Raw genomic sequence first — 19,011 nt, 5'->3', positions numbered from 1 at the left:
TGAGGATCTCATCTCGGTACCTAATGGCAGTCAGGCTACCTCTGGCGAGCACATGGAGGGCTGTGCGGCCCCCCAAAGAAATGCCACCCCACACCATGACTGACCCACGGCCAAACCGGTCATGCTGGAGGATGCTGCAGGCAGCAGAACGTTCTCCACGGTGTCTTCAGACTGTCACGTCTGTCACATGTGCTCAGTGTGAACCTGCTTTCATCTGTGAAGAGCACAGGGCGCCAGTGGCGAATTTGCCAATCTTGGTGTTCTCTGGCAAATGCCAAACGTCCTGCATGGTGTTGGGCTGTAAGCACAACCCCCACCTGTGGACGTCGGACCCTCATACCACCCTCATGGAGTCTGTTTCTGACCGTTTGAGCAGACACATGCACATTTGTGGCCTGCTGGAGGTCATTTTGCAGGGCTCTGCCAGTGCTCCTCCTGCTCCTCCTTGCACAAAGGTGGAGGTAGCGGTCCTGCTGCTGGGTTGTTGCCCTCCTACGGCCTCCTCCACGTCTCCTGATGTACTGGCCTGTCTCCTGGTAGCGTCTCCATGTTCTGGACACTACGCTGACAGACATAGCAAACCTTCTTGCCACATCTCGCATTGATGTGCCATCCTGGATGAGCTGCACTACCTGAGCCACTTGTGTGGGTTGTAGACTCCGTCTCATGCTACCACTAGAGTGAAAGCACCCCCAGCATTCAAAAGTGACCAAAACATCAGCGAGGAAGCATAGGAACTAAGAAGTGGTCTGTGGTCCCCCACCTGCAGAACCACTCCTTTATAGGGGGTGTCTTGCTAAATGCTTTTAATTTCCACCTGTTGTCTATTCCATTTGCACAACAGCATGTGAAATTTATTGTCAATCAGTGTTGCTTTCTAAGTGGACAGTTTGATTTCACAGAAGTGTGATTGACTTGGAGTTACATTGTGTTGTATAAGTGTTCCCTTTATTTTTTTGAGCAGTGTATATTAAATGCACCCCATGTTACTTTACAGCACTAGGTCAGGAAAGAACTCCTGGGCAGAAGAAAAGAGCAAACATTATTTTCAATAACAAAAGATGTGAATCAATTCAGAGGAAATGATTGCCCATTTTGTATGATGGCTTTATATCTATTCTGGGCTGTCAATGTTGGTACCTCTCCATTGGTGGGGATCTGAAAATTGGAATCGGAGTCCATTTGCAACCCGTCACTGGTTAACATCGACAAACAATTGAAACAGTCAGGCAATGAATGCATTTTCATTGAGGGACAAAACATACATGTTTGGCTGGCGTCTGCTATGGTTCCCAGGTAAACAATATTGCGGTGCAAGATTTGATATCTGGTGGAGAAAAGTTGTTTACAGTATGTTAGTTAACACGGCAGGGTGGCCAACCCTATTCCTCAATGGGATTTTGTTCCAGCCCTACCATAATTATTTACTCATCAGTCAAATACAACAGGTGTAGACCTTACCCAACAATGCAGGTAAAAAAATAATAGCAAGGCTATATATACAGGGGGTACAGGTTAATCAAGGTACTATGTGCATGTAGGTAGGGTTAAAGAAACTATGCATAGATAAAACAGCGAGTAGCAAGTCAATTAAGAACAAAATCTTATTTACAATGACGGACTAACCCGGACAACCCTGGGCCAATTGTGGGACTCCCAATCAAGGTCAGCTGTGATACAGCCTGGATTAGAACCAGGAACTAGTGACATCTTGCTACGCCACTCTGAATCAGGTGTGTTCGTATAGAAGAGCTGGTTAAAAATCTGCAAACCCAATAGCTCCAGGAGAAGGGTTGACAACTCTAGGGGAAATAAATAGATATGGATGAAGTTGAACTTACTATACACATTCCATTGAAGGTACTCTGATGCACCTTACCAGCTGTTCATTTTCATCCAGCAACTGAAAGTTGGAAAATATTTAAAAAACTGTTACAGCTGGCAAATTGTTTACCAAAGCTACCACCCAGTACTGCCACGAGGTAAAGTTGGTTTTATATTCAGACATTCGCCAAAAGCCATTTAAAATGGTAAAAATCAATAACTAATTCATTGATTGTCACAGTAACATAGAAATGGTTTATTTTATAAATGTCTAGCATACTTTTACAACCTTTGCTTTGATAGAAACATCTATAAAAATCAAACGTTTTCACTGATTATGACAGAAAAATCGAACTAGGTATGAGTTATTCTATAAATGTCTGGCATACTTTTACAACCTTTGTTTTGATTTTATACATCAAATCTATGAAATGCCATTTAAAGCGGTATAAAACTAAGTCACCGTTTGTTACAGAAACCTCAAACTAGGTATGATCTATGCTAACATGTCTAGCATACTTTTTTTAAATTCTAGTTTTGATTTGATAGAGGGCATGTGGTCAAAGTTTCAACAAGTCAGTTATACTTAGACAGGGCCTGGTAAAAAATTCTGCATCTTCAGTCATATTAAATTAGATTACAGGAAAAAAACTATGGGATGAAGGGGTAAGGCCTGACTATCAAAGAAGACAGGTGGATGGATCAAGACAGACATTCCACAGTGGAGATAAGGAAAACTAAGAGTGAACCATAACATACACTACCGTTCAATAGTTTGGGGTCACTTAGAAATGTCCTTGTTTTTTTAAAAGCACCATTTTTGTCCATTAAAATAACATCTAAAGGATCAGAAATACAGTGTAGACATTGTTAATGTTGTAAATGACTGATTTTTAATGCAATCTTTGGAGAATAAAATCGATGACCTACGCGCAAGATTAAACTACCAACAGGACATTCAAAACTGTAATATCTTATGCTTCACGGAGTTGTGGCTGAACGATGACACTATCAACATACAGATGGCTGGTTATACGCTGTACCGGCAGTATAGAACAGCGGCGTCTGGTAAGACAAGTGGTGGCGGACTATGTATTTTTGTAAATAACAGCTGGTGCACGACATCTAAGGAAGTCTCAAGTTATTGCTCGTCTGAGGTAGAGTATCTCATGATAAGCTGTACAGTTGTGGCGAAAACTTTTGAGACACAAATATTAATTTTCGAAGTCTGCTGCCTCAGTTTGTATGATGGCAATTTGCATATACTCCAGAATGTTATGAAGAGTGATTGATTGCAAAGTCTCTCATTGCCATACAAATGAACTCAGTCCCCCAAAAACATTTCAGCCCTGCCATAAAAGGACCAGCTGACATCATGTCAGTGATTGTTTCGTTAACACAGGTGTGAGTGTTGACGAGGACAAGGCTGGAGATCACTCTGTCATGCTGATTGAGTTTGAATAACAGACTGGAAGCTTCAAAAGGAGAGGGGTGCTTGGAATCATTGTTCTTCCTCTGTCAACAATGGCGTCAAACATTTTTTAAATATATATTTTTTTGAATTTAACCCCTTTTTCTCCCCAATTTTGTGGTATCCAATTATTGTAGTAGCTACTATCTTGTCTCATCGCTACAACTCCCGTACGGGCTCGGGAGAGACGAAGGTTTAAAGTCATGCGTCCTCCGATACACAACCCAAGCCGCACTGCTTCTTAACACAGCGCGCATCCAACCCGGAAGCCAGCTGCACCAATGTGTCGGAGGAAACACCGTGCACCTGGCAACCTTGGTTAGCATGCACTGCGCCCGGCCCGCCACAGGAGTCGCTGGTGCGCGATGAGACAAGGACATCCCTACCGACCAATCCCTCCCTAACCCGGACGACGCTAGGCCAATTGTGCGTCGCCCCACGACAGAGCCTGGGCGCGAACCCAGGGACTCTGATGGCACAGCTGGCGCTGCAGTACAGCGCCCTTAACCACTGCGCCACCCGGGAGGCCTGACGTCAAACATTAACAAGAGTGTCAGATTGAAGTGTCTGGAAAAAATGTAAACAGGACCATAAGAGCAGATTACTTTTGTCATCTTTACTGGCACAGTTTTAAAATGTCTAATTGTAGTCACTTTCAATTGATTCATTGACTCCCAAGAACCATAGATTGTTTGTAGTTCATAACATTAACACAACTGACAAACGCTGCTTGACTGTCGTTGGGACACATGTTTTAATAACATTGGCTATTTGATTGGGCTTAATGTTGCATACCTTGTGTTGTGCATGCATGGCCAACCAGGTGAGAATCACCTGAATTAATTGATAGTTTATGAATCAGGTCTTCTCTGCTGCTTTATCAGCCTCTCCCTTGCCCACTCCAAGCTCCTCTTCATGGTTCCCTTCTGCAAGACACAATTGTGTGAAAATAAAGCGGAAGGAATGGGAACCCTATTCCATTGAAGAAGTACTGGGTATATACCTGAAGTTATTTTACCCAAATAAGCTTCGATGGAATATAAATATTCAAAAAGTGAACGTGCACATTAAAGTCTACTCTGTTCAAAAGCTGACATGTAACGTTAGCAAAGGTTTTACAAGGTTGTGACTAGCCAAATGTGCTTTATGTGAGCTGTTCTGTGTTCATGCTAATACCGAGCTAGCGCAGCTAATGCTAGCATTTAAACGAAAGCCAGTCGGGCTGAAGAAGTGGCCTACCTTAAGTTGTTGTTTTACTTAAATACAAGGCTTTGGGCTAAAAATGTAACTCAAAAACATGTCCTGCTTCAGTACTAGCCGATAAGTCACATTTAGGAAGCTTGTCTTCCTTAAGTCAATGATAAAGCAAAATAAAGACAATAGTCCAAAAATCGAGAACTACCTAGATTTTGAGCATCTCCGTTGTCTAATCTACGTATGCCTGGCTCTGCATTCAAGCAACAATCTTGCTAGTATGTAATTTACCTTGATAGTATTGTAACAACCCTGAATTTATAAGCGCGGAAATCGACTCTGCCACCTGAGCATGCTTTTGCGGCAGTCGATAGCGCGCTGGACTTCGAGCCCTCGACCTGCTCCCTCCCTGTTTCATTACAGTATTAACACAGTATTAACACGTTTCTGTGGCTGTTATAGTTTACATGTTTTTTCAGCATTTAATAAAACACAAGACGGTGTCGTTCACTGCGGCTAGCAGTATGACCGTGCAAAGTTTGAGGCTATATGATATTGTAGCGACCCACACAGACAGCTGTGTGTTATGTATTAGGTTATTAGTTGGTTGTGTTGTATTTAACAGTACCAAGTGTTCGCGGGGTCGGACATGCCAATCAACCTGCTATCTGCCAATCTTGGGAATGCCTGGAATGTTCTGATGCCGGGCATCCTGGTGGTTGGCGGAGTGGTGTGGAGGGGGGTTGGGCAGAGGGATGGAGCATTGGAAGTTAAGACCAGGTTTAGCCATTTTTCTTTCTCTTACGTCTGGGCTTCACAAGAGAAGGTCACGGGCTACGGCCAAACAGTAGCCTGTGTGAAGTTGGGTTAATAAACCGTCAATTCGTAAACTCAATCCTCTGTTTGGACAATTGCTCCTTTATGATCAAGTCCGGTCATTACATTGGTGTCAGAAGTGGGATTGAGTTTACAAATTGAGGAACTGTTGGTCTTGACCCCGAGCAGCAGGAACGGTTGTGGCAGTTGCTGTTTGAATTCAGAGACAGATTTGCGCTGAGGGAGGAAGAGGTGGGTCAGACTCATCTGGTGCAGCATGAGATCGACCCATCAAGACGCGTCCCCGCCGTTTCCCGCTAGCACGCCAGGAGGCGGCAGACAAGGCTGTGTTGGAGATGCAGTGGGCAGACTTCATTGAGCCCTCAGACAGCCCCTGGGCGGCGCCAGTCGTCATGGTTCCGAAGAAGGGGGGCAAGCTGAGGTTCTGTGCGGACTACAGGTGGCTAAATGAGGTAACCAGGAAGGACTCATACCCCATACCATGTATCGATGAGTCGCTGGACCTGGTTAGGAGGTCCTCCTGGTTCTCCTCCCTAGACCTCCGCAGTGGCTACTGGCAGGTGCCCCTCTCCCCAGAGGCCAGAGCCAAAACTGTGTTCTCCACTAACAGAGGACACTGGCAGTTTAAGGTCATGTGCTTCGGCCTGTGCAACACTCCAGCTACTTTTGAGCGTTTGATGGACAGGGTGCTGGATGGCATCCCCCGACAGCAGTGTCTGGTATACCTCGATGACATCCTGGCCCATGGCAGCACCTTCCAGTCAGCCCTGGTGGCACTACAGCGTGTGATGGAGAGGGTGGCTGCCGCAGGTCTGAAGCTCCACCCCGAGAAGTGCCACTTCAAGAGGAGAGAGGTGTCCTTCTTGGGCCACCGAGTGGGGAAGGAGGGGATCAGCACCATGGAGGACAAGGTGGGGGCTGTCTGAGACTGGCCCAACCCCACGACCAGCGTCAGCTGAAGAGCTTCCTAGGCCTGGCCTCGTACTACAGGAGGTTTGTACGGGGCTTCTCAAGCGTCGCTGCTCCCCTGAACCGCCTGCTGCTGAAGGACAAGGCCTTCACTTGGACAGTGGAGTGTGAGGAGGCCTTCAACACCCTCAAACGTGCACTGATCGAGGCCCCCGTGCTTTCCCCCCCTGACCTCACCTTGCCCTTTATCCTGGACACAGACGCAAGCAATGTGGGCATGGCCCAGGTGGGGCCAGAGGGGGAGAGAGTGGTGGCCTACTTCAGCAAACATGTGCGCCACTACTGTGTCACCCGGATGGAGCTCTTGGCTGTTGTGGCTTCCATCAAACAATTCAAGTACTACCTGGGTGGCCTGCCATTTACTGTAAGGACTGACCACTCTGCTCTCCAGTGGCTCATGTCTTTCAGAGAGCCAGAGGGACAGGTGGCATGCTGGTTGGAGGAGCTTCAGCCGTATGACTTCACAGTGGTGCACAGGGCAGGGTCACGCCACTCCAACGCCGACGCCATGTCCCGTCGGCCCTGTTCTGCAGACGGCTGCCGCCACTGAAGGCGGAGAGAAGAACGTGAGAGAGAGCTGTGTGCAGAGGAGGGGGTCTGTGCCACAGTGTTTCGGGGGAGCGGGCCTGTCTGCTGTGGGACTGCAGACTGTCAACGTGGGTGAATGGGGGCAGCAGCAGCAGGGACGGGACACAGACCTACAGCCAGTGCTACAGTGGGTAGAGGCGCAGGTGAGGCCTCCGTGGGAAGAGGTGACAGCTCTCTCACTCGTGACCAAAGGGGTGTGGTCAAAGTTTGAGAGGCTGATGGCGTGCTACGGCAGGCATGGAAGGAGTCAGCTACGGGAGAGGAGAGGTGGCAGGTGGTGGCCCCAAAAGCACTGCGGGAGGCTGTGCTCCAGAGTACTCATGGGGGGGTGGGGACTGGACACTTTAGGGTCACAAAAACACTGCCAGGACCGTCAGGACTTTTACTGGGGCAGCACAAGAGGGATATGGAGGCCTGTGACAACTGCACAGCGAGAAAGGACCCCCCAGGCCGCTCTCATGCTGAGCTCCAACAGTTCCCAGTGGGGTCTCCCATGGAGAGGGTGGGAGTGGATGTAGTTGGGCCGTTTCCTACCACAGACAGTGGAAACCTCTGGGAGCTCACGACCATGGACTATTTCACAAAATGGCCTGAGGCCTATGCTCTGTCTGACCAGGAGGCAGAGACCATCGTCGACGCCCTGACAGCGGGATGTTCAGCAGGTTTGGAGCTGCGGAGTCCATCCACAGCAACCAAGGCAGAAACTTTGAGTCCCGTGTGTTCGCCACCATGTGTGAGGCTGGGTATGCACAAGACCTGCACTACCCCTCTCCATCCTCAAAGTTATGGCCTTGTGGAGCGCTTCAACAAACGCTTGGACAGCAGTTGGCTATCGTCTCTGCCAAACAACAGTGTGACTGGGACAAGCACCTGCCTATGGTCCTCATGGCATGCTGCTCCGCTGTCCAAGACTTCACCTCCTGCCCGCCTGCCCTCCTCATGCTGGGGAGAGATCCACACCCCTGCGGAGATGGCGTCGACCCACGGATAGCCCTCGTGTTCCCCCTGGGCCGGAGTATGCCCGGAGACTCCAGGACCGCCTGGAGACAGCCCACACCGTCGCCAGAGTGCAGCCGGTGAATGCAGGTGTGAGGCAGAAGAGGAACTATGACGTGCACACCCGGGGAAGGCACTTTGTGGCTGGGGAGCTGGTCTGGATCTACTACAGCACCCTAAGGAAAAAAGGCAGATGCCCCAAGTTGGACAGTCACTGGGTGGGACCCTGCAGCATCCTGGAGAGGGTAGGGGAGGTTGTTTACTGGGTGCAGCTTCCTCCCAGGGGGAGAAAGGTGGCACTGCACCGGGACAGGTTAGCCCCATACAGAGGGGCCTCTTCTCCCCAAACCCCAGGGACCCCCACAATTCCCCTCTCTGGCAATGACATTCTCCAGGCACCCACCCCCAGGTGCCGCAGACAAGGCTCCAGACAGCCCACTCCCCCTGTCTCCCTCCCTGTCACCTCGTGATGCCATGGACTGTATTCCCCGTTCCCGCATCCTTGTCCCCCATATCCCTGACTTCATCCCCTGGGTCCCAGAGGGGCAGCCCCCTGCCACGGATGGAACCCTGTTTCACAACTGGTCCATCACGGCCACACAGGCAAAGGAGACCTCCGGGTCGCTTCAGAGACTTTGTTTGTTCCCGGGGACGAGGGACTTTGTGGTGGGGGGGCTGTGTAGCGACCCGCAGGGTCCACCATGCCAATCAACCTGCTATCTGCCAATCTTGGGAATGCCTGGAATGTTCTGATGCTGGGCATCCTGGTGGTTGGCGGAGTGGCGTGGAGGGGGGTTTGGCAGGGGGGTGGAGCATTGGAAGTTAAGACCAGGTTTAGCCGTTGTTCTTTCTCTTATGTCTGGGCTTCACAAGAGAAGGTCACGGTTGATTTGTGGGGTATCCTTCATTTATTTTGCGTGGGCTACGGCTTAACAGTAGCCTGTGTGAAGTTGGGTTAATAAACCGTCAATTCGTAAACTTAATCCTCTGTCTGGTGTTGGGGAATAATCAGAATTGGTTGGTAACATAGGTAAGATGTTTTATATTCATCATATGTTTGTAAGTTACTTCTCATCAGAATGTTATTTCTGTATAATACTGTGTCGGGGTTGCAGTATCTGTTCTATGTCAAGACTAAGTTGCTTGGGCCGGAGAGAGGTCAAGCGTGTATCTCTTGGCTCCACAATGTCTGTGTGCCAGTCAGTGTCTCTGTGATCTTGTCAAGATAGGATGGATTTGATATATGCCTGTTGATATGGAGGATTGGTTTATGGTTCTGAGTTTGAGAAAATAACATAGTTTAGGAGACAAAGCTGAACGATTTATTATGTCTATGCTGTCTGACTATGTGTGTTTTTTGCTATTAAAGGATCTCAGCTGCAATGTGTAAGGGACTCTCAGAGAATTCATTGATAGACACTGAATTGATCTGAGAGTCACAGGGTCGTGATAGAGCTCATATAATTAAAGATGGACTTTGATAACTAACTCTGACTTGTGTGTGGTTTGCTCTCATGATTTGGTAAATAGAGCAAATTTCCACGACACTGGACAATTGTTCCTTTATGATCTAGTCTGGTCATTACAATATAATAATGGCCGGAGTTCGAGGCTACCGGCGTTAGCTAAATTAGCTAGCAATTATCTGACTTAGTTTATGCTAAGCACTGCTGATCCTGGTGCTAGATTAATGTTAGCTGCATTTTATAGCCAGTGATGAGAAACCGATCCTTCCACTGTAAACTAGCTGATAAACTTTACGATTCAGTAAAAAAATGTCAAAGACAAAACGTTTACCTTGTAAAGTTTCAAAATCTGTTTGCAGTGGAAAAGGAAGTTCCTTCAAACTGTGAAATCTGTTTGAAAGGAGAAGCTAGTAAAATTGCATATTAAAGAACGCGTTAAATTAGCGTGAGTGGATGTATATTTAGCAGCTGTAGGCGTTAACTTGACGTGCGCAGGACCGCTTGCAGACGTTTATTTAGCACATGTTAAACCACACATTTGCACGCCCTTCTTTGACGCGTGTAGGCGTTCATTTAGCGCCTGGACCTGTTTACTTTACACACATAGCATTAAAAAGATCGCGTTTTGACCACGTGCTTTAAGACCAAAACGGTGTTCCACATCTTAACCTCACCGCTATTCTTATGCCTAACCCGAACCTTAAATTATGACCCAAAGGCCAATTTCTGTTTTCATGATTTTTACGATATAGCCATCCGGACTTTGTGGCTATGGTAACTAGTGGAAACAGGGATTTTCGTTCATTTTAGTCGAACATTTGCCCGTTCAATTTCAATACAGTCCCTTGTCTTTACCCTGATATAGAATCCTGCTAATCTGTGGATAGGCTAATTGATGCTTCCTGCTATATCAAGTTCATCTATCCAGTTGTTTTGGACAGGAGTAGGACTCAGGGTAGGACGAGAAGTAGCTAGGGAGCGAAGTGAAAAAACGTCCCGTGCCCGTGCTAGTGCGCATGTCAAAATCTAATGAAACTTCAGAAAAAGTTAACCCAATGCTTTCTACAGAAGCATGTCTATAAAAAAATATAACTTAAATACATTTTCGAACTACATATACATGTTCCCCCTTCTCTAGAAAATACCATGACCATAAACATATTTCAAATAGTAACTGAAAAGCCCTAAAACAATGACATACACAGATGCTATGAGCCTGGAAGGTTTGCTAGAAGGCAATAATTTCATTTCGCCTAAAATCTTGAAAAATATGTGAACTGAGTAGTGTCCACAATTCTTGGAAGGCAACTCGACTGTCAATATAATAAAAACAAGGAGATGGCTATTGAACAATTGTTTATTTTTATAGAGTAAAAACCTGTCTGCAGAGGGTCGGCCCACTTGAAGTACACCATGCTGTTCAACTGCTTTATTTAGAAACAATATCTGGCTTTATTATTCCAGAGGTCGGAAGAAGTAACTAATGTAATCAAAACTTTACAGCAATATGTAGGTAATATGTAGTTTGAAATCTCAAAGTATCTCTGGACCTTACACCGATGTGGTTATTGCAACTACCCAGGCTCCTGTGTATAATCCTTGTTCGGAGTCATTATTTTGTGTTTTATCACAAGGCAAGGATGCCATAGCCCCATACTAGCCATCCTGATCTCACGAGCTCACAGATCAGGATGATTCGTACGAGGCTAAGGCTGCCATACATTGCTCTGTATTATCAATCTGTACAACAATTCAGTCAAACTGCACATTTATGAACTACAGGATATATTGGCCTAGCTGCCCAACATTTTTTATGTTCTAGATCAGGTTTATCTTGTAGTGTTTTCAAATAGTACAGCTTACATATTGTCATCATACTGTAGGTCAATTGAGAGGAAGATAAATGCATAACCCTCCTTCTAGCACTCCCAAACATACTGACACAAAGTGAGAACATCTGAAAAATCCACCCCCTTATCCACTGGTCTCAACATCCAGTTCACATCCCTTTATCTTATAAAAAGAAAATATCCCATTAAAAATCTGAATTGCCTCAAGAGGTATGATTTTATGGACAATCCTCCAAACTGCAAGTGCTGAACAATAGACAGTGCTCAATAGACTTCCCCAAGCATGGGGAAAGGGACAAACATTGCAAGCTTAAAGCACCGATGCGGTTTATTACAAATGCTGGAATTGGATCACTAGGAATTCTTCCAGAAGCTTAGTAGATTGGTTTTAAGGCCTGGAGTAACTTCACTACTTTTCATCTAACTTCTTCCAACAAGTGAATTTGTTTCCTTCAACCTCATGTAAATTTAGTGGTTGGACTTAAAATAAATCTATGAATGTATACTCAAACCTAGTTGTGCAGAATATTATCTCTGATGGCTGAAGATTTTTCCCAAGTTATACAGCCCTTACTCTCCCCAACATATTGCCACTTCAACAAATTGATGTTCTTTTTTCAGGACAAGCTTACGTTAGAATCACTTGTGTGCCAGGCTACTACAATGTCAATACAGCTGGTGAATGATACTATTATTCACTGAAGTTGCATTAGTGGGACTGAAAAACAAAAAACACCAGCATCTTTGTTGAGTTGAGCACACCAGATTGTTTTTTCAGATGCAACACCATACAAGGGGCAAGCATGCCAATAGACCATCAGGCAAAGCAAGATTGTCTGCTAGAAAAATGTTAACATACATCAGTAACACTTGTTGAATTGCAAATTGTTTTGAAACAAACAGAATATGTAGCCCAATGCTCCCAGTCGTATTCCATACTGGGGACAAGATCAATCTGGTTACACAGCAGTCTAGGCCAGAAGCAGCCATCTCCTCTTGCAGGGCAAACATTTAGAGGTCAACAATGATTTAATACCATAGACACTTGTTCAGCGGCTAGTTAAAACTTGGCAGTTATTTCATATTCAAGCGCTGGGGAGATGAAGGCTAGATAGACATTTCTAATGACTGATCTCCAAGTTCAGCCATGATTGTTGCAGAAAAGCCTCCTTTGACGACATCGACTACACTAAAAAGAGCTATAGTCACCAACACTACATTTAACAAAAATATGCCAGAGCAAATATGTGCAGCATACCCCATCACCAAATCACAAGGACTGCAGTCCTTCCCAACATGACCTGTAGTTGGTGACCAGCATTAGCAGGTGTTGGGAACCACAGGGCATGCTTAGGGGTAGAGAAAACATCCCAAAAGCTCTGAATCAATTCATTCATATGCATTTCTAAAACCAGAAGTTAAGTGGCAACCACAAAATATCTTTGGGGCAGAAATAACAGCGTGATGCAGTAGAAATACATTCATTCAATATTCAGTAAGATTATAAAACAAATGATCCCGATTAGTGAAAACGCTCAAATGTTTTCAGGATGTCTGACCTACTCCGATCTTGTATAAATAGCTTAAAGGTCTGAACTGACTACCTTAATTAGAAAGCAGGATCTCTCCAACAACAAAAGTGAGCCTATGATGTAAACCACTTATCTACTTGATGTACCCCAAGAACATTTACATTTTAGTCTTTTAGCAGGAACACGGAAACAATAGTTTCTAAGAAACTTGGCAAAGTACAGCAGAACGTCAAAACACGGAATAAACGGCTACTAAGAAATAGACTAGGAAAATATAAAAAACAAAAACTGTGACCCGACAGGCTATGTAGGATTTTAGTGCTCCTAAGGTACATTGCAGGATATATCCCCAAAAAATAAAGCTATTTTTCAGTGATCAAAGTACTCACAGTATCAGCGGGATTCTGCATACATCTTTACACAACATTATCAAATACAATTTTAGTAAGAAAGGAACTCAAATAGATGCAAAAATACTGAATAATTCCACTGGAGTACAATATTTACACAAGTTCTTGTCCCTCTGATTACTGTATAATATCAAACAATGCTCAAATTCTCATAAGCACATTATAATCCTTTGTTGTATTTTTGGGAGAAAAAAAATGAAATTGGTAAAGAAACTGCATTCACACCCGTTGAAATAAAGCAGTCAACCCCAGTGCTGGTGGGAAATTTACAGAGTATGTCATCAATCTTTTTGACAAATATTTCTGGACCATGAAGGGCTACAATTCTTGGTGGATCCATCTCTCTGATGCACTACGCGGCCACTTTGTTATCCTTCTGGAATAAAGCAAAACATGTTTAGACTTGAACACGCATCCAGCCTTTAATAATATCGAGACAACGTCTTGCATCATATTGAACTTTACTTGCATTATAAGTGTGATGTTGGGTTGTCCTGTCCTTTGTTGCGAGTGTGTGCTTATGTACATTTAACTTTGGAATAATAAAATATAAAATCACCAATATTTTTACATGTGGTGTAAGGAATGATTTACCCTGTATTCATATTCAACAAACTCCCGGCCACCTCTGCTGCTTCCTCGGAATCCTCCCCTGAAGCCGGGTGGGGCCCCGCGGGGGGGTCCAAAGGAACCTCTGCTCATGGCACGCCCTCTGCCCCCACGGAAGCCCACGCCGCCACGACTTCCTCTGAAGCCTCCTCGGCCTCGGTTGTGCCTCAGTGGAATGCCAAAGGTCTCCGAATTCATCCTCCTCTCCTCAGCCCAAGTCTGCCTTCTTGGGAATCCTGAACCGCCAGATCGCTCAGCTGCTTTCCTGTAAATACAAAATGAGACCTTTAATGCCAAAGACTAACCTAACAGACATGCTTTGGATTTCAATTAGTATGAGACACTATCAATACCACAAAGCACAAATAAAAATAGTTAATAGTTTAAGAGAGCAAAAGGGACATGCCTTGTATCATCAGAAGAAATGTTATCAAAGAAGGACTTAGTCTTGTCGTAGTAAACGTTGGCCACCACAGGTTCCTCTTCTTCAGCATTGCCTTCACTGTTCTGGGTCTCCACTCCAGAATCTGCCTTCTCATCTCCATTAAGAGCCTTCTCTGGTTTATCAGGCTTGTCATCTATGTTAGACAATTAAAAAAGGGGTACAACATTTCTTCATGAACTTGGATTAAGATAAGAGGATAAAAAGAGTACACAAAAATTGACAAGTTCCAAGTCAACAGTGGCAGCCTGGGAATTTAGGTAGGAACCCAGGCTAGGCCATGACATTACTGCTGCATGGAACATGCTATAATAATTACAAATAGTACCTTTCAGTTTGAGTTTGCTCTGAAACTCTTTTTCAATCTCCTCCTTGTTGAACTGAGCGTTGGCAGTCTCAAAGTCAAAGTCTTGATCAAACTTCATGGGACCGTCCCTGTGTGGGTTGAAACGGCCTCTTCCACGGTGACCACCTCCACGACCACGGCGCTGAGGGGGAGGACCACCGGCTGGGAAGACAAGACAGCAGAGTCAGACAAACAATAGCAAAGCAACCTTTAAATTATATTTAGTTTGAATGCGTATAGATCTTATTTTGACAGAAAAAGATGGGCACATTAACACTAGTAAGCCAGTGCACAACAGAAGCTAGGGCGAGAGCTTAAAACAGGTTAACAAGTACACTGGTATTTCATGAGAACCAACTCACCACATTGACGGTGATTCCGGTTGTCGCCACCACCTTGCTCGGAATCTGTTCTGGGTATTTTCTGAACCTCAGGGCCTAAAAAAAGCACAAAATAAAAAGACCAAACTCGCAATTATTTTGGCATATCAGTCAAGAGCAACAATATTCTAAACTAGAAAGCCATATGGCCAGGTTCTTCACTTAGAGAGATAGGCAATCAAGCAATTGTTCTAAACAGGCAATGTAGACTAGTCTGTGTGACAGCAGTACATTGTGGACATTCAGGCCAAGCCTGGCTACAGCCTCACCCCTCCTCTGTTCCAGGATGTCTGGAGGCTTCTGGTTGCCCAGGGTAGTGATGGGCCTGGCTGATGGGCCAGCTGGGCTCCTTCGTCCCACTGGTGCAGGTGCAGCAGGGGCAGTGGTGGGGGAAGTCTGCACTGCCTGCTCCATGGAAGGGCTCTTCCTCAGAGTGTCCAGCTGGGGACTGATGCGACCTAGAGGACAAGGCAGGGTTTAGCCCAAGATGTACTGTTTACCTCTAGAGGGCAGTATTTTCACATCCGGATCAAAAGCATGCCCAGAGTAAACTGCCTGCTACTAAGGCCCAGAAGCTCAGATATGCATATTATTAGTAGAGTTGGATAGAAAACACCGAAGTTTCTAAAACTGTTTGAATGATGTCTGAGTATAGCAGAACTCATATGGCAGGCAAAAACCTGAGAAAAATCCAACCAGGAAGTGGGAAATCTGAGGTTTGTAGTTTTTCAAGTGATTGCCTATCCAATATCCAGTGTAAATGGGCTCAGATTGCACTTCCTAAGGCTTCCAGTAGATGTTAACAGTCTTTAGAAAGTTGTTTCAGGCCTCTATTGTGAAAGGAGAGAGAATAAGAGCACTCCGAGTAAGTGGCTCAGCTGAAAGCCATGAGTTGTTTATCATGCGTGGCGTGAGCTCCGTTCCCTGTCTAATGACAATGGAATTGTCCGGTTGGAATATTATTGAAGAGTTATGATAAAAACATCCTAAAGATTGATTATATACATCGTTTGACATGTTTCTGCGAACTTTAATGGAACCTTTTTGACTTTTCAGCTGGACTTAGTGCCCACGCTTTGTGCATTTGGATTTGTGAACTAAACGCAAACAAAAAGGAGGTATTTGGACATAAAGATGGACTCGAACAAAACAAACATTTATTGTGGAACTGGGATTCCTGGTAGTGCATTCCGGTGAAGATCAACAGTAAGTGAATATTTATAACGCCTTTTCTGACTTTTGTTGCCTCCACAACCTGGCGGGTGTATGTATGGCTTGTTTTGGCGGCTGAGCGCTGTACTCAACATTATCTCATGGTGTGCTTTCGCCGTAAACGCTTTTTGGAAATCTGACACAGCAGTTGCATTAAGGAGAGGTTTATCTTTAAGGAGCCAACTGTTACTATTTAAGGTCCAAGGACATTATATGATATATTTAAAAGGTAGACTGGCTCTGGCAGCCAACACAGCCAAATAAGCAATATAAATATATATTATTTTACCCCCTTTTCTCCCCAATTATTCGATCTTGGTTCATCGCTGCAGCGCCCCAATGGGCTCGGGAGAGGCGAAGTCATGCGTCCACCGAAACTCCACCTAACCGCGCTCCTTAACACCCGCCAGCTTAACCCGGAAGCCAGCCGTACCAATGTGTCAGCCTCCCCTGCTGGAAACTGGCATAGGTGGTGAGCCTGCAGGCACCCGGCCCACCACAAAGAGTCGCTAGAGTGCAATGAGTCAAGTAAAGCCCCACTGGCCAAACCCATCCCCAAACCCATCCCCAAACCCGGATGACACTGGGCCAATTACGAGCGGTCCTATTGGACTCCCGACCACGGCCGGTTGTGGCACATATGAAGCTGAGACTGTAGTAACACCTCTAGCACTCATGCAGTGCCTTAGACCTCTGCTCCACTCAGGAGCCCCAGATACTCAATTTAAACATGAAATCGATTATAAATTGCAATTCGGTTCTAGAAACAAATCCCTTTACTTTCAAAATTATTTCACAACTGCAAAATATACACTTACTGTACACTTTTAACCAGCTTTATCACCATTGAAGCAAACAGTATTTTTCAGTGTCACATTTCTGGCAACCTTCTACAGTTACACACAGGTGTTTGGAGTATGCCAGATAGCTAATTAGCACAGGTAGTGCCTCTGTCTTCCATAAACACACGCTGTAACATGGAGATATGGCCATGTGGGAACACTAACCCAATAAAAAAGGTGTATCACTTTAACCTTTAATTATTATTTCTCACTGATATTAAAGATAAGATCCTTATGCCTCCAAAACCGTACCGCAAGTGACATGTTACTGTTCAGACCGAGCGCTGGGGCTCTTAACACAACTCCCCCCATATAGAAGACACCTTAGTCCAATTTCTTGTGTAATGCACTGGAACAGAGTCATGATCAAAGGCAGGTTGTGTGATTATAATAATGCAAGAAGTGCAGCTCTCCACTGATGTTAACTGCAAGCAAGATACTGCATAGAACATAAAATTGCATGATATTGAGAGGCAGATATGCTAAAGAAAAAAGTACTCTAGCTCCAACAGCATTGCATTACACACTGACAATACAAGAGCTTTCAAGATCATTCTTCATTTCAGACATCTCAGAGATGATAGAATGGCAAAGCAACAAGATGAATGTACCAACCTCCACCGACAACTCCAAACTGCTGGGACACCAGGGGGCTGGGGTTAAACTGGCTGTAAGGGGGGACAGGAGCCCTGCCGCTAAAGGGTGCATATGAGCCCACAGACTGGAATGATGGGGGTGGAGCATTGGTGGATCCAATAGAGGACTGGGGAAAACAAAATGTTAGACAACCATATACAGAACTATTAAGTATGTAAACAGCAAATACATTTCCCAATGAATCATTGACTAGATCAATGTCCTGCTTACTTGAACAATGGCAGGGTCCTGAGGCAGGGAGCTGGTGGCTTTTGGTGGCTCGCAAACAGTCAGGTCCTTGATGTCACTCCCTCTGAAGATTATGTATTCGAAGACTTCATCCCGTGGTGGAATTGGCCTGTCAGTAGGGCGATCCTCAGTGCCAAAGGAGCGGACTGTTTGGATAAACAAATGCAGAGACAAATTACATTGATTGCCTGCCAGATCATCCACCATTCATTGTACAGTCTAGTATTGACAAAATGAAACGCCGTGCAGGACGTAAACAAAGAACGCAAGTGAGTGCATGCACATACCAGTGCAAACAGGCAGCTAGCTAGCTGCCACTGGAGGAACAACAATAGAACGGTCGCTAGTTAGCTAACTTGCACTTTCTAGCCATCAAATTAAGGTCAACATCGTTAGCATTTTATCTAGCCGATTTCCCGTCCACATTAACCGCTAACGTTTACTATCTAATCGTGCAAGTTAGCTTAAGTGATAAACCGGTCAGCTAAACAATGCACCAACAAAGCATGAATGAAACAGGCCAGAGCGTTTGCAGTGAAACGGGCTAGTTAAATCAGCTCTGCTAACTTAAACTAGCCTGCCACACGCATGATTACGCATTCGACAAAGCTAGCTACTAGCTATGCTAACTAGCATTGTGAACAATTTGACAGTGACAGACTAAATGCCTGCACCTCATTGCTAGTTTAAAAAAAACGGTGTTTTCAATTTATCGACTTATTTGATTGCAATGTATACGTTTTAGCTTACCTTTGGCGAGGGCAACAGTCGAATTTTCGGTGTCAATTGTGTATAAAATTCCCTCATAGCGAATCTCGGCCTTCGAGATTAGGCTAATTTTACTCCCGATGTAGGGTGTCCCTCCACTCATACCGTCTTCCTTTTTATTTGAATGTGGGAAATAAATATAGATCTTCCAAAAGTATATGGAAAGTAGCTAGCTACGTTATTTAGTCCTGTTTGCACACTTCTAACAAAGATTATTGCTCGTTCGTTCTTCCACCAATTTGCTAGCACAACGACATGGCCGTTTTCTTATGATGCCTTGCCTCACCGCAAAGAATGGTGGGAAATCGTCTCTGTCAACCGTAGATATCGCGAGTTTTCACGGGATCATTGCTACCTTTCAAAGATTACTGATCTAAGGTTAGTTTTGTG

At 45.1% G+C, this 19,011-nt stretch overlaps 1 protein-coding gene across 2 annotated transcripts; it reads right to left on the bottom strand.

Moving 5' to 3' along the window:
* Window positions 1–10,688: 10,688 nt before the first annotated feature.
* On the bottom strand, window positions 10,689–18,917 carry LOC112249343 (protein LSM14 homolog A). 2 transcript variants are annotated; one of them, XM_024419197.2, is made up of 9 exons: window positions 18,604–18,917; window positions 17,836–17,999; window positions 17,584–17,731; window positions 15,184–15,372; window positions 14,897–14,971; window positions 14,517–14,696; window positions 14,153–14,324; window positions 13,732–14,011; window positions 10,689–13,510 (listed from the first exon to the last, which is right to left on the bottom strand). In XM_024419197.2, exons 1-9 carry the CDS (start codon window positions 18,722–18,724, stop codon window positions 13,490–13,492), a joined length of 1,350 nt encoding a protein of 449 aa, XP_024274965.1. In that variant the 5' UTR covers window positions 18,725–18,917; the 3' UTR covers window positions 10,689–13,489. The 2 variants fall into 2 exon arrangements, with proteins under 2 accessions (XP_024274965.1, XP_024274964.1); XM_024419196.2 differs by having other exon boundaries at window positions 10,689–13,513; window positions 18,604–18,916.
* Window positions 18,918–19,011: the final 94 nt, after the last annotated feature.

This window comes from Oncorhynchus tshawytscha, linkage group LG04 (genome assembly GCF_018296145.1).
Source record: "Oncorhynchus tshawytscha isolate Ot180627B linkage group LG04, Otsh_v2.0, whole genome shotgun sequence".
Classification (NCBI taxonomy): domain Eukaryota; kingdom Metazoa; phylum Chordata; class Actinopteri; order Salmoniformes; family Salmonidae; genus Oncorhynchus; species Oncorhynchus tshawytscha.
This window is presented reverse-complemented; position numbering and strand designations above follow the sequence as displayed.